At 49.8% G+C, this 15,951-nt stretch overlaps 2 protein-coding genes across 2 annotated transcripts; one reads left to right on the top strand and one right to left on the bottom strand.

Annotated features, from left to right (window-relative positions):
- Window positions 1-3,357: 3,357 nt before the first annotated feature.
- Window positions 3,358-9,576, top strand: LOC135824281 (uncharacterized). The gene has a single exon (XM_065337013.1). It carries the CDS (start codon window positions 3,358-3,360, stop codon window positions 9,574-9,576), a length of 6,219 nt encoding a protein of 2,072 aa, XP_065193085.1.
- Window positions 9,577-10,484: 908 nt separating this feature from the next.
- On the bottom strand, window positions 10,485-15,279 carry LOC135824612 (uncharacterized). Its single transcript, XM_065337345.1, has 5 exons — window positions 14,899-15,279; window positions 14,559-14,583; window positions 12,837-12,945; window positions 12,036-12,264; window positions 10,485-11,715 (listed from the first exon to the last, which is right to left on the bottom strand). Exons 1-5 carry the CDS (start codon window positions 14,985-14,987, stop codon window positions 11,340-11,342), a joined length of 828 nt encoding a protein of 275 aa, XP_065193417.1. The 5' UTR covers window positions 14,988-15,279; the 3' UTR covers window positions 10,485-11,339.
- Between the last annotated feature and the right edge of the window lie 672 nt (window positions 15,280-15,951).

The raw sequence follows: 15,951 nt of genomic DNA on the forward strand, positions 1-15,951 counted from the left end.
CTGTAATACATACATGTATAATGAGACTTCGGGTATAACGACACTTCGCGAATAAAGACACCTTTTTGATGCCCCGCCGAGTGTCGTTATAAGCGAAGTTGACTGTACATGTAAAAATGTACTACTACTAGTACCGTGACTACTACGAGATCTTTAGTGGGTAGATTACGATATGCATGTATACATGTACATGTATGTACATGTAGCTTGTGATCGCCTGACCTGCTCGTTCGGTTTATCTTGTCGATCTCTGCGTTAGCCAGATCAGCCGGACCACGGTGGGACACAAACCTTTTAGGGAAAGAGCAATTTTCTAAGATGGCCATAGGGCGCATAGATTGGGATCTAGTATTCCACTGCCAAGTGGTGTTATTGGCCAGGAGGAAGCGAGGAGTGTGTAGGCTCGAGGGTCGGTAGGTGATATCGGAAATGATCTTTACTTCCAGACACCTGTCACTTTGTTATCTCTGTGTGATGCATTGCCGTCAATGTGATACTGTAGACCATGCAGCTGTCACTACTAGTATTATTTCGTCAATATGCATGAAGAGCTAGCCTACCATCCTGAAATAGAGATTATTAGTATTATCATTTCGTAACCTGGAAATGGTTATGCGATCGAGTCCACCACCTTAATCAGATTTGGAAGAGTCAGGCATGCACAATCTAGCATAAAACTAACAAGGAGTACTGAGAGATTCTATGGCATGAAAGGTTTAGTTGGTGGACTCGATCCCTTAATTTTTGCGCACAGTTTTCATGTTACAAATTTTTTCCTTGGCTCACCATCTACATGTACGTTATTACTTAAGTATCATCATCATTAAGAGTTACTCCTGATGAAACATACGATCTGAAATGACTTACAATGTCAATGTATACTGTGCATGTAATGTCGTACGGTGGACAGTTCTTGTGACTGTGCTTTCCCAACCATCACGTCGGACACAGAGCTAGAGGATCTCGGTGTGTTATGGTGCTATTCTATCGCCATGGCTCACGGAGATACAAGAAAGAGAAGAGTCTGAAGTGATTTAAAATGTACATGTACATTATTTTGTACATTGTTTGTGGCACTGGGCGGCTTTAGCCTTTGGCAAGCAGTTTGTGCCTGTTCAGGGCCATAGACTTATCCATCTCTGAACACTTCACGATAAAACTCAAAAATAGAGCGCCTAGCCATACCACAAGCAATAATTATGGCATGCCTTTCTCACCAATCAGTTATAAGCTCCTTGGCACTGTCCCTGGTGACCTTGTTGATCACATGTACAACATAACATTGGACCAACGCCACGGGCTACCCGTCGCGTCCTCAGTTACAAGTGTCACACCGTCACGTGTGCTAGGTTGAGCATGTGTGGCACTTGAAAGTGCCGCACCATATTAGGAGTTTCTCCACAGCTAGCCAGCCTGAATGGGTGGGTGGACACAGGCCACTAGTGCTCGCACTTGCAACAAAACAAGACGTCCAAAAAGCAGTGAGTAATTGATATGACACCAGTGGACCACGGAACTCGGAACATGGAGGTTGTGGTGATATTGTGTCACTTGCCATGCCGCACAAAATTGGACCTTTCTCCGACTTTGATTACATGTACATGTGTGTGCCAAAGCCTTAAGGCGTGACACAACCTCCAAGACACTTCGCCATCAGTACTTGTATGTTTTCTTTGACCAAAACCTGGTGCCATTCACTGAAGTCTTCTATCCTGACACGTACGAAGTTAAATCAGTCTTTTGTACGGCCGCCGCATGTATTATCATACATGATTGTATACCGGTAAGTACGCGTCCATGCATGACATTGGATGAAGCCAGAATTGGGTTGTGGCTGATCAGGACACGACGTCAGCTCACCACCTACAGGAAATCTATTGTTCCAGCTACTGTACATTTAGGTTCTGGCACCTGAAGCACAAAGGGTTTGACTCTCTTTGACCTGTGTCCCATGAAACCTAACCCTCCAGTTAGAGACGTCAGAACTTCAAATATTTTTGATATTAAACTTTAAATCCGGAACCCAAACGGACAGAAGCAGCTGTAGAACACTTTGAGACAACAGCTCCGGAGCCAAAGAAATACTGGAAGTTAAAGAGAAAAAAAGTAGTACAAACGCTTCACTGCACTGGTGCAAAGAGGGGAGTGAGGCCAGGTGCACATGTATGTGAGTGAACAGGACAACGTACACGGTCACCATTAGTTGCAGTAAATTACAATGTAGTATAAGCCTTCAGGAGTATCAGGGACTAGGCACCGGCGGATTATGCTCGCGAAATAATGGAATTATGCTTTCATGGATTCTCGCATTATGCTCGCAAAATCCTCATATTATGCTTTGGCATGCTGGGATACAGTCATATTCACTTTGTTGTACTTATGGAGCCTCAAAGTTCGGAAAATTGTGCCTTTTTCGTATTTGCAAGTGGCCATAAGTACAACACAATGTTACATGAGTATCCCCATACCAAGGTGTCCATGCATGCTAGAGATCAACATGAATAAGAGAAAACATTACTTCTTCTATTCATTCGTTCAAATCCTTTGTAAAAAGATTTTTTCATTGCCAAATTAGTTTGAGTTACCTTTGAAAATTATCATGTTCAATTGTCCTCGTAATCGTCATACTCGTCCAACCGATGTCGCCCTCACCCTGCGAATAATCAGCTCATCTCTCCCGTAGCTCCACCTCTCCTTCCATCATGACCAAACATCAACTATACCTATGCATAATGTAGGCGGAGTTTTGCGGACTACCCGTCACTATCTCGTCCGCCCCAGGATATCTGATAAAGGCTGATTCACCGCATCTTCTGCCACATGTACTGTATCAGTGTGAGAATGAACTTTGAGGAAGACGAGTGTTACGGAGGTAGCCTCAATTGAAGTATTATTCGTTCTCGTTCTGCTTCTTTGAATGTTGCTGAACAGTTTTCCTCTCCATGCTCTGCTAAATCGTTGCCTGTACGCGCCACGTCTAGCGCCTTGTTTCTACGCTAGCACTTAGCACCTTATTCGTCATCACGCGCTCTTCTTATCTACATGCATGTGCTAAGTGTTGGTGTAGAGGCAGGGTGTTGGATGTGGCCGTCGCTCTTGCTATATAAGTTCATCGGAGCGTAGGCACAGTTGTTGTTTTCCAGAGTTCTGCTTGTGATGGTATTCTTCTGAATGGTCATCGAAGTAAATCTGAGTATGGTTCAAGACAGTTAGTTGCCTTTCGAGAATATCTCTGGGTTTATGAGCCACATTATTTGGTAGCAGAGGATGGTTCAAGACAGTTAGTTGCCTTTCGAGAATATCTCTGGGTTTATGAGCCACATTATTTGGTAGCAGAGGATGGTTTGAATGTTAACCATGGCGGAAACAAAGAGTTCTTTGTCAGTGGCAAGTGACGAGAGTCTGCAAGGAACGGACCAAGTCGGGGCGGACGTAGGTTTGGCGGACGAACAGCAGGTCCCCCGTAGTGGCGGTTCAAGCAGCATTCAGCAGTCAGAGGGCACGGTGAAGGATTTTGGAGTTTCCGATATTGATGACGAAGAACAAGAATATGATGATGAAGAACCGGCGTTCAGCGAAGAATGCCTGAGAACGATGAAGATCAATGCCAAGGCCAATTTCACCAACATTCGAAGACGTTTGCTGACTCGGATAGTGAACGGAGAGGGGATTGGTGATGACGACCTTGGATATCTGGAACACGCGTACTCTGGTGCAGCAGGCGTCGTGGGCGATCTCCTGGGACTGTGCTCTGGAGACGGAGACTTGTCGAAACGGAGGAAGCTGGTTGCGGAGCTGGAAGAGCTTGAGGAGAAGTACAGCGCAGCTGTGAACAGAGCACTGGAAGAAGCCACGTACAGCGCTAGTGTTGGTGGGCGGTTTGGAGCTGGTCATGGCTTGGGATACAGCCAGTACTCGACGGCGAGGTACTCAGCTCCAATGATGACGCCAGATCACTTGACGGAGGTGGGTGCGGAGCGGTCTGACTTTGGCCAGTTGGGGGCCAGGTCAATGCTGTACTCTGGGTCTGCTGGATCTGGGCTGGTGGAATCTGGCATGAAGACTTCTCCTAGTAGCCTAAGTGCCTTGGCCTTTCATGAGAGTCAAGGTGTCACAAGTCCACTCCGGGTTCCAACACCATCTACTGCCAGTACCTCTAGTGCTGATCAGACCAGCAATGGCAGTGCATCAGCGCCAGTGACCGGTTCCGGTGGTAGCAGTGTGTCAGTGGCCAGTGCTAATGATGGTACTGCCAGTAGTACTATGCCAGGCGCAGTCAGTCAGCCCACCAAGAGGAGCAGCGTCAGCAACACCACACTGGGAACGGCCCAGCTGACCAAGAAGTCTGTTCAGTTTAGTCAGAGCCACCAGTCCACTGCCAGCACTCAGTCCAGATTGAGACCAGCAGTGAGTGTGTTATTACCCCCTAGAACGGTCCCTGCAGCTGGAGGTGCAGCTGGAAGTGCATCAACGGTCGTCCCCGCTGTGACAGTCCCCAACACATCCATGGCTCCCCAACCGACTGGGTCCTCGAGCAGCCATATGTATCAGCCTCCACTGACGGGTGAACGACCACTAGCAGCCGACATCGGGCCATGGGCGAGTATGAAGAAAATCACAATACCCACATTCGATGGCGATAAACGGCGCTTCGAGTCCTGGTGGGCAGCGTTTTCCACCTGTGTGGACAAGGCACCGCTAACCGCGGAATGCAAGATGCTTCGACTAAGACAGTATGTCCAGGGTGAGCCGTTAAAAGCCATCGACCGATTCGGGTACACCATCGCTGCGTATGATGCAGCCAAGGCCCTATTGCACCGAAAATATGGCGGAGAGAGGCGCCGAGTTGCCATCCATCTGGAAGAAATTGAGGCCCTCAAACCCGTGCGGAAGGAGCACCCGAGAGACCTGGAGCGGTTCTCGGAACTGCTGGCAGTCGCTGTCATTAACTTGAAGGACTCGGGCCGAGCTACTGAGCTGGCGGCCGGAACCTTCTACCTGACTCTTCTCAAGAAGCTGGATGAGCAGCTGATCACCCGCTACCACCGGTGGCGGCATGAACAAGCTAAGGCTGAGTCGGTAGAAGAGCTGCTTGAGTACTGTACCCAGGAAGCAGAGTTCATGGTCTCCGCTGCGGAGACGAAAGCTGGCTTGATTCCCGTGAGTAAGGCAGAGCCGTCACAGCCAACAAAGGTCCACCGGTCGCCTCGACCAAGCACGTTCGTGACCAGCAGCCAGCCGGCAGCCAAATCACAAAAGTGCATCGTGTGCCAAGGTGAACACAAGCTGTGGCAGTGCCTATCCTTCAAAGCTGCGACAGTGAACAAGCGATGGCGCATTGCCAAGGATTCAGGTGTGTGTTTCCGCTGCCTGGATGTCGGCCACAATGGATCCGACTGCACGCGGAGTCGGCCATGTGGTTTGGACGGGTGCACGAAGCTCCATCATCGCTTTCTGCACGCCACACAGAGCAGAGGCCCTGTGTTTAGCAGCGTGACACGCCCGTCCACACAGGCACCAGCAGCGAACTCTGTCTCAGGGCGTCGGGCAGGATGCGCTATGCCAAACACAGCTAGCACCCAACAGTCGTCCAGCCAAACAGAGCAGCAGACATTCTGCTCCGTCGTCACGGAGGGTTCTCCGTCCACGGAAGAGGAGTGCTACGCCTCCCAGAGCACCCACGTGACCATCAGCCTGAGGACGATACCGGTCACCATCAAGCACGGCGACACAAGCATTCACGTCAATGCACTGTTGGACGATGGCAGCACCATGAGCTACATCAGTGAGGGCGTAGCACACGAACTTGGTCTGCACGGGGAGTTGCAGAGCATCACGGTCAACACGTTGGACGGAACACCGAGTACATTTCAGTCGGTGCATGTGTCTTGCAGCGTAGCAAGTGTCAACGGCATGTTCAGCACAGACCTCCATGCTTGGACAGTGCGGCACCCAACAGGACGCCTGAAGCCAGTCAACTGGCACCGCGGCGCATCGACATGGCCACATCTCAAAGGGATACGTTTCCCTCCCACCGCCAAGCCTGATCGAGTCGACGTTCTGCTCGGCCTGGACTGTGTCGCAGCGCACCAGTCCTTGCACGAGGTGACTGGTAAGCCGGGTGAACCAGTCGCACGGCTCACCCCGCTAGGATGGACCTGTGTGGGGCCGGTACGGGCGAGCCCAGGCAGTTCGCGTATGGGGCATGCGTACCATGCGCAGCTGCAGCTCGGCGGCAATGAGATCAGTCAGCTACTGCGTCGCTTCTGGGACGTCGAGGAGCTAGCCGTACCCGACTTGCCACACTTGTCACCGGCGGAGGAGAAACTGCTCACAAAGACACGGGAATCCCTGGCGTTCAGCGACGGTCGATATCATGTGGGCCTTCCGTGGAAGACAACACCACCGGTCCTGCCCGACAACTTCGCCATGGCACGCAAACGACTGATTGGCACCGAGCGGAAGCTGCTCCTAACGGACGGTCTGGGTACCAAGTACAGCGCCATCATCCAAGAGTACTTGGCAAAGGGCTATATCCGCCGTGTGCCGAAGGAGGAACCACGACCACACAGCATCTGGTACCTGCCTCACTTTCCGGTGGTCCGTCTGGACAAGCAGACAACGAAAGTGAGGATTGTGTTTGATGGGTCGGCGCAGTTCCAAGGCGTCGGAGTGAACGACTTCCTCAACAAGGGGCCGAAGCTGCAACGGGACATCTGCGACGTGCTCCTGCGGTTCCGCAAGCATCCTGTTGCTATTGCCTGTGACATCAAGCAGATGTACCTGCAGATTGGTGTGCACAAATCCGACCGGCCATACCAACGATTCCTATGGCGCAACTGTGATTCCGATGCGCAGCCTGCAGTGTATGAGTTCCAGCGTGTGGTATTCGGACTCGCCTCATCACCATTCCTCGCTCAGTTCGTCTCCCAGGAGCATGCGAGGGTGCTCACCAGTACGGATGAACGTGCGGCTGAAGCAGTCAACAAGTCCACATACATGGACGACACGCTTGATTCCGTGCCAACCGTCGCTGATGGCATCGCACTCTACAAGTCTCTTGTGAAGGTGTGGGAGTCGGCCGGCATGCACCCGACGAAGTGGCTCTCAAACTCGACCGAGCTTCTGGCAGTGATACCTGAGTCAGAACATGGACGCTCCATCGACCTGTCACCAGGGGAGCTGCCAAGAGTGAAGACGCTAGGCATCTCGTGGTCCGCTGCTAGCGACGCTTTCAGTTTTGCCATCCCACCGGATTCCGGCCAGGAGTTCAGCAAGCGGAGAGTGCTACAACGGGTAGCATCCGTCTTTGACCCGCTGGGTCTGCTGGCGCCGTACATCATTCGAGGCAAGATGCTCATCCAGGAACTGTGGCTGCGAGGCTCGACCTGGGACGACCCACTGGAGCCCTCTGTGGACAAGCTGGTGAAGGAGTGGATTGCTGATGCGCGGGATCTGCAGACGCTACGCATTCCAAGACCACTCATGGCAGCTGACGGTGTGTCGTCGCTGCACGTATTCGCAGATGCCTCCGAGAAGGCAATGGGTGCTGTCGCCTACATCATTTCCAAGGACCCCAGTGGAGCTACATGCCGGCTGGTTGCAGCTAAGTCTAAAGTCGCCCCGCTGGAAGCGGTGAGCATCCCACGACTAGAGTTGATAGCCGCCGTCATGGCAGCCCGTTTGGCAGCCGTCATCAGCCTTGCTCTCGAGAATCAGGATATCTATCTGTGGTCTGACAGCATGAACGTCCTCTGGTGGATCCATGGTCACAGTCGGCAGTTCAAGACATTCGTGGCCAATCGCGTCTCTGAGATTCGTCGTCTCACACAGCCAGAGCAATGGCGGCATGTGACCACTGACCAGAACCCCGCAGATCTGGTCTCTCGTGGGTGTACTGCAGCAGTGCTGACATCATCGGACCTATGGTGGACTGGGCCCGCATTCCTGTCAACCGACGAGCCATGGCCTGCCAGCCCTACGCTTCAGCCCAGCTCCGGCGCTCGGCAGGAGGTAAAAGGTTTGCCACGCAACCGCTCGCAGGACATGCAAACGTATCATGCAGACGTCCAAAGTGCCAACGATGCACCACCCGAGCAGGATTGGATCATTGACCCAGCAAAGTGGCTAGACTGGCAGAAGACCATCCGTACGCTCACATGGGTCCGGCGGTTCATCTCGAACTGCCGTGCAGCAGCAGAGGATCGCCTGGCAGGAGAGCTCACCCCGATTGAGTTGGCTGACGCAGAGCTGTACGTCGTTCGGAACACGCAGCGTGATGCGTTCGCTGCTGAGATAGTCCTCCTGAGGAAACGCAAAGCAGTGCATGCTACCAGTAAGCTGGCCAAGCTGTGTCCATTTCTTGACGACGATGGTGTTCTACGCTGTGAAGGGCGCTTGCAGTATGCGGAGTTCCTGCCACGAGACGCTGTCCATCCGATCATCCTGCCGCGGAAGCATGCCGTGACCAAGATGCTAATCAGGTTCCAACACGAGAAGGGAAAGCACGCTGCGGGGACGAACGCAACATTGTCTGCGCTCGCCGCCCGCTATTGGGTCATCGCCGCACGGGAGGCCGTCCACGAGTGGGAACAGGAATGCGCAGTCTGTCGCCGGTACCGGAGCAAGCCAGCTGGGCAACGAATGGCACCGCTGCCGGTCAGTCGGATCGTGCCCTCTCATCGTGCGTTCAGCCGCGTGGGCGTCGACTACGCCGGCCCCTTCCTCACCATGCAGGGACGCGGTCGGGCCAGAACCAAACGCTATCTGTGTGTATTCACGTGTCTGGAGACGCGCGCTGTACATCTGGAGCTCGCATTCTCACTCGACACATCTAGTTTCATCAACTGTTTCTTCCGGTTCGTGAGCCGGCGCGGCCTTCCCAATCAAGTCATATCGGACAATGGCACAAACTTTGTTGGTGCAGTTCGGGAGCTGAAGGACCTCATTCGCAACATCGACCAAACCAAAATCCAGACGGGCACCGCACATCATGGTGTGTCCTGGTCGTTCAACCCTCCAGCAGCACCTCATTTCGGTGGTGTGTTCGAGATTATGGTGAAGGCAGCCAAACGTGCTATTTACCACATTCTGTCTGGCAGTGACATCACCGACGAGGATCTGCTGACCGCCTTTGCCGGAGCAGAGGATCTGATCAACTCTCGCCCGATCACTGCCATATCAGTCAACCCCAACGACAATTTGCCCCTCACCCCGAATCATTTTCTGAACGGGAGACTTGGAGAAGTCGTCCTACCGGAGTCTGATCATCCGCGTCAGCGATGGCAACGCATTCAGGAGCTGCTTGGGCATGTCTGGCGTCGCTGGATCCAGGAGTGGCTGCCTCAGCTCAGCAAGCGGGTCAAATGGACGGCAGACCAACGCAACGTGAAGGTTGGTGATGTCATGCTGTTGCTGTCTCCAGACACCGCTAGGCGTAAATGGCCCTTGGCTCGGGTTCTGGAAGTCTACCCCGGGAAGGATGAACGAGTACGTGTTGCCAAGGTGCAGGTGGGTGATCGTACTCTTGTGCGACCCATCAACCGCTTGTGCCCACTGGAGTATGCGCCAGAGTGATGGACTGATGTGGACAGCTTTTCTGCTGTCTGTCTTCTAAAAATCATTGCATGTCCTCTATCTTCTTATTATTATTAGTCAGCGGTATTGCTATATCTTTACCCTGCTGCGGACCTGCTGTCTAGCCACCTGGACTTGCTTTGCTAAGTACACGATGTTGGGTTCTTAGTGGTGGAGCTAGTAAGGTACTATTTATTTTGTTTTATTTCGATCTGGTCACGTTGTCTCATATCGAGGAAGAGGAGAATGTTACGGAGGTAGCCTCAATTGAAGTATTATTCGTTCTCGTTCTGCTTCTTTGAATGTTGCTGAACAGTTTTCCTCTCCATGCTCTGCTAAATCGTTGCCTGTACGCGCCACGTCTAGCGCCTTGTTTCTACGCTAGCACTTAGCACCTTATTCGTCATCACGCGCTCTTCTTATCTACATGCATGTGCTAAGTGTTGGTGTAGAGGCAGGGTGTTGGATGTGGCCGTCGCTCTTGCTATATAAGTTCATCGGAGCGTAGGCACAGTTGTTGTTTTCCAAAGTTCTGCTTGTGATGGTATTCTTCTGAATGGTCATCGAAGTAAATCTGAGTATGGTTCAAGACAGTTAGTTGCCTTTCGAGAATATCTCTGGGTTTATGAGCCACAACGAGTTCGAGCATACAATAATGTATTGCCATGATTTTCTACCCTGCTTTTCATTGAAAACACTATCTCCATGACCTCCGAACCCTTTACCATGCAGACCACCAGCACTGATCAGGTGCATTGTACACAATTGTGTAGCCTACATACTAGAACTGCGGTACAATCATGTAGTTATGCTCCAACCTCCGAAAGGATGCCAAATTATGCTCCAAATTTTCAACCACCAAATTATGCCAATAATTATGCCAGCATAATCCGCCGGTGCCTATCAGGGACTTACATTATACATTATACATGTACATGTACAAGAGGGCGGAGGGTGCGTCGGCAAAGAAAGGAAGTAATTTCAAAAGGAGGGAAAGAGCGACAGACGGAGACAGCGACAGATACCGGTAGCCAGAAACAGCGACATACAGACAGGCAGTGCGCGTACGTGCGTGTGCATGTACATGTGTATTCTAAAAATGTTCACTCTAATTGTTTGTGCGAGTTATCGATTCCAGATCATTATATCGGATCAACTGGGTGATCAGCACTGGTATGAATAGAGGCCATGTACAATAATGATTTATTACGTTGCAGTACGCATTGCTGGTGAACCTGATAGTCTACATGCACGTTTGTACAATCATGTAGATGTAGATGTACATGTACATTGTGCACAGGCGAATCGAATTGAGTACATGTACATGTACATGTACATGTACAATGGAAGTACAAAATGGCTAGCTTTTGTGATACGAAGCTCGGATGTTGATCCAATAATAGATGTAGAAAGGAAAAGGACAAACATGTATGGATACGAGTTCCGAGTAACTGTCCACTACTATAACTAGATGCTATATACATGTACAGTCAGAAAGTGCAATAACTAGGCACACAACTGACCGAGTACTGAGGCACTCGACATTACTACTTGTATGACCTTTCTCTAGAGCGACGCTGTGGTAGAAGCTGGTCTTGGCAATGATGTGAACGTTGCACCGGGACAGAAGCAAAACAGCCTAACAGGAGCCGGGCTGTGATTTGTTCTTTATCTGCTATTTCTTTATTTCTTTACAACCTTTCACAAGCAAGCGATTCTGTTCTAATGACATTCATGATTGTACTGGTGAGGTGCCTTACTCCTTAGCGATACATCAGCCAGATTGTGTCCGAGCTGTAACAGGTTCCTGCAATACACTTTCGACCCCTAGCCGCTGCGGTGTTTGAGTAACGATACTTGTTTGTGCCGTCAGGCGTATCCCACATTCCCAGCCAATGGTCAGTCCATGCGAAGTTCTCCGCTATCCCATTGGATTTGAAATGGAGCTTGGGAATAGTATAAAAGTTAGCTGCCGGGCTGCGTCGGTTGTGGTTGTGGAGCGAAAACGAATAGAATCCGCCCACTTTGCGGAACATCTCGGCTCTGCCGCGCTTACCACACGTGAGAAAGTTGTCAAAATCGGCATTGCCATGACTACGCGTGTAGATCAAACGAGACTTGCCACCATCCTTCTTGAATCTGAAAATAGAAGGGGAAATATTATTTTTGAACAAAGGTTTTAGGAGACGCAACGAACTAAGATCAAGCTCCGACGTTCGGAACAGACACCTTCTTCACGTTTTGGAGACAGCCACAACTGCAACTGCTGCGTAATGGGAACAGAGGTTTCGAAATTCTACAAAGTACAAAAGAGACCCTGAGAGATTACATCTCCCTTTCAAATGGTATTGTATAGAGAGGCAAAAGTGTGGCATCTCAAACACTGACGCCGTAGCCACATAAAGGACTCATTCGACATTGCCTGTCCCGTAACCTGCATTGAAACATATCATGCTTACCGGAACAGGACTTGCGACCACGAACTCGACGGGATACAGCCAGCTGCATCGTTGTCAGTAGATTCAGCGGCGATTTCACTAAACGTGTTCGAAATTATCGGTGTGCTGAGTGACGTCTTGCTAGCGAACAGGGTCCAGCCACCGCCTTCAAGAGTCGTATCGCAATATGCGCGGTACTTCTTACCAGCACTGCTGGTGAGTGAGTAAAAGCCATCCCAGTGGTATTGTCCTGTGCGCGACCATTGCAAGAGACAAGCAGTGATACGAGCGGTCTTCTAAACCAGCTTTTGAACATACATGTACATGTACAGTGGAACCTGTCTAAGACGATCGCTCATGGCACCTTCAAAACGTGGTCTCTGTTATCGGGTGGTCTCCTTATCCAGAGTCATTTGACTGGAAATAGCATCCATTGGTCCTGGTTTCAGTGGTCTTCTAGAACAGGTGGTCGCCTTATCCGAGTGGTCGCATCGACAGGTTTTACTGAAGATGTATCACTGGACTGGGAAGTGCACTTGAAGCATTTGGAAAAAAATGTATTTTACTAAGGTCCACACTCCAAACACCCTATGATGATTACCAGATTACTAGTGTGATGAATAGAGTCTACAGCAGATAGAGTAGAGAAGTGGGATGTGCCACGCGAAGTGAGCATGAGTTTTGACTGCGATGAACACGCAAAACTCACGATGTAATACTATGATTGTACATGCACCGACATCCTCATGTAAGCCTTGTTTAAGATTCCCTGTTTGACAACATCAACGAATGAAATCCATGGCTTGTAACTATGGTTCTTACCGTTCCTCTCCAGGACATCCTTGCACGCAGCACCCTCGGTTTTCGGTGAGGGTAATCCCGAGTCAGCACCGGATGATGTGGCAGGCTTCCAGTATCCTCCATTGTAATACTGCAGAGTGAGGACCAGGACACAAAACGCTCTAAGTGCTGTATTTTTACGTTGTTTCTATACACCATGGCGATGGTCCACGGCTCGATTACTGGTTGTCATGGTTGTTGCAGGGCCAGTTTTCACTCCAGAAAATTTCCTTATTTATCTCACGTCGTGAGTGGAAATAATTTTTTATCACTTTCCGCCCGCCATGGGTTCGACATTTCAATTCCTCATGAAGTTTGTTGCTCCGACGTGCAACACACGCTTGCTGCCGAACTTGACATTTGACGTGAACCTCCAGTGCTCCGTATGCATGGCAGGTGTGAGTCGTGAGTCAGCCATACAACGGATCTAGTTGGAGACGTCACAAAAAGGAGAAAATCATTGATTTCAAGTTCCATCTCAATGCCTAGACTTTCTCAGGACGTCACTGGACCCCAGGACAAACACCCTATTCCCTGGACTGTCCCGGGAAACCCTGGACGGTTGGCATGTATGGAACGTCCAGTCAACTTCATCACTATAACCGGCGGAGTCTCAACTTCTAACTACGAGAAATTTCTTTAATTCAAAGCACATGGTATGGAAAGGTAAACATGTCATAATTATTAGGACATGTAGGAAAACTGTCGCAGACTTCTTACGACTCCCAACAAGGTCGGTGTAAATCTTTTCTGTGCCTATATGTGTCAAGGAGAGCAATGAAGATTGAAGTTGATCAAAATAGCGTACATGTACATGTATATTGAAGTACAGAGTGGTTTCAAATCTTTGTCCTAATATTATTACTAAATTTTGTGTCGAAAGTGATCATGGCATGCAACAGTGGCACCAACATGGCTGACATTAATAATACTAGTATGTAATCCATAGATGCAGGGGTTAGGCATCAGCGGGTAATGCTAGCATTAAAACTAGCATAATGGGGGTGGTTCGCAGAGGGGGGCATTGCCCCGGCATAATGAGGCTTTTTTTGGAGAATCTAGCATAATTTGCGATTTTCAGCATCTCATGGCCAGAGAGTCGTAGAATGCAGTACTCCCTGATCAAATGCCTATACGTGTCACATGACCATCCCAACGCAAACTATACCATTGCGTACAACGATGTTGCCTTTGTTGGAGTAGAAGTAGTCTACCACCGATCAATCAATTTTTGCGTGCATATCTTTATACCTACTTTGGAAACAGACTTTTTCGCGTACTCTTCTGCGATTTGTTTGCTGCAATTGGATATATTGCTAGCATAAAACGCCCTAAACTAGCATAAAAAGCATTAAGACGAGCATAATATCCTGTTTTTGCTGGCATTCTGAAAAGCATAATCGGCTGAGTTTACTAGCATTACCCGCTGATGCCCAGCAGGGGTTGACTATAGCTGGAACCAACATGGCTGACATTATGTGATCCGTAGATGCAGGGGTGGAAGCCTGGAACCAACATGGCTGTTCCGTACTTTCATGTGATACACGTACATGTAGATATGAAAACTCTTCATTAGAACGGATTTGCGGAAAATACCTTACGCAATGAGGATTCGACAGGAGAAGGGCTACTGTGGCTAAAAGCTACACTACACTGTATTACCTATCGTGGAAGTACATGTAAATTGCGTCAACCTAGACTTACCAAGAGGCCGCTCCGACGCGTAGTGCTGGACAGGAACATATTCGACATTCACACCAAATGAAAATGGCATTAGAAATAATTCCACCTCTCTTTAGTTTGGGTACCTCAGCGCCTTGATTCACAGAGGGTGGTGGCGTCCTTATGGCTGCGGAAAACGTGGCCTCCAGCCGACGGCCCGAGTCTAACGGGAACCGCGAGCCCTTTTTTCTTAGGGCCGTACAGCACACCCGTGTCATAAAATTGAAACAAGACCACCACCCTCAATAATCAGGACATCAATTGCAGCTCCTCACCTGCCGGATTTCCTACCGGACAAATATCAGGTACTTCAACGACTTACCGTGCTTGCAACGAGCCTCCGTGGACACTGCACATGAGGCCAACGAGCAGTATGCTAAGGGCGGCTGTGAGAGATCTGGTCGTCTTCATTTCTGAACGTAGGTGATCGCCAGAAAATGGCCGCAGTCGAGGACGAAATAAACTAAGTGAAAAGAAAGGGTTGCACTATCAATACAGATCGTCAACTGGGAACTATTCTGGAGAGCAGGCACTAATGTACTAAAATTAATGTAGTTATTTCAACACCGTGACCATCATGTGCCTCTGTGCAATCGGCAAGAAACAAATGTCGTAATTGTGGCTGGTACAGACGGAAATGCAGTGACAAGACAAGACAAGATTCGGAACATTTATCACCAGATACTAATCCGTTGATGCCCGAGCTGCAGCAACTAATAGTAATACTGTGTTTAGGTAGTATCGACATTATTATACATGTACTTCCTCCGTATACAAAAACTTCGTGACTTTTTTTGAACGGTGTTTTGAGCAAGAACCTGCTCAACGAACGTCGCAAAAGGCTGTCATCGACAACCCACGTCCATGTCGAGGTGAGTTTGGTTGATCCCGAACAGATTCTCTACGTACGCCATGCGTGTGAGGACGTTGCCGACAGAAACTCAAGAGTCAAATGAAAACAAACTAACACTTACTTGCTCGAAACTGACACAGTGCACTATACTATAGTGTCAGTAGGGACGAAGTGTAGCTAGCTCGTGGCTGGAACACGCAGTCACGCGGCACTCGCTGCCCTGAAACTGGCCAGGCTCGTACTCTGGTACTTGCGGTGCGCGGTCCCATATCTACGCAGCGTGAGAACATCGATTTGTTTCGCTCGCACGGCAAGATGAAACATTTCAGTCGTCGTGCAACCAGCGCAGACTCAGGATCAGAATGTCGATGGCCTGGCTTTCTTCGCCTCTCTCCAGTCAGGCGCCTCCTTTGTCGCCAAGGGGAATAATCGCAGGGACCTCCTCGAAGCCATTGTAGAATGCTTGGGAGGATTATCCTGGCGAGAAAATGCGAAGCGTGTGGATGTGCTTGTACGACTCGT

Source organism: Sycon ciliatum, chromosome 9 (assembly GCF_964019385.1).
Source record: "Sycon ciliatum chromosome 9, ocSycCili1.1, whole genome shotgun sequence".
Lineage (NCBI taxonomy): Eukaryota > Metazoa > Porifera > Calcarea > Leucosolenida > Sycettidae > Sycon > Sycon ciliatum.

Coding starts and splice junctions, on each gene's coding strand:
- LOC135824281 (XM_065337013.1), top strand. CDS start 3,358: ATGGCGGAAACAAAGAGTTCTTTGTCAGTGGCAAGTGACGAGAGTCTG.
- LOC135824612 (XM_065337345.1), bottom strand. CDS start 14,987: ATGAAGACGACCAGATCTCTCACAGCCGCCCTTAGCATACTGCTCGTT. Junction 12,265..12,836: donor GGATGTCCTGGAGAGGAACG/GTAAGAACCATA, acceptor GGTCGCGCACAG/GACAATACCACTGGGATGGC. Junction 11,716..12,035: donor TGGTCGCAAGTCCTGTTCCG/GTAAGCATGATA, acceptor TTCTATTTTCAG/ATTCAAGAAGGATGGTGGCA.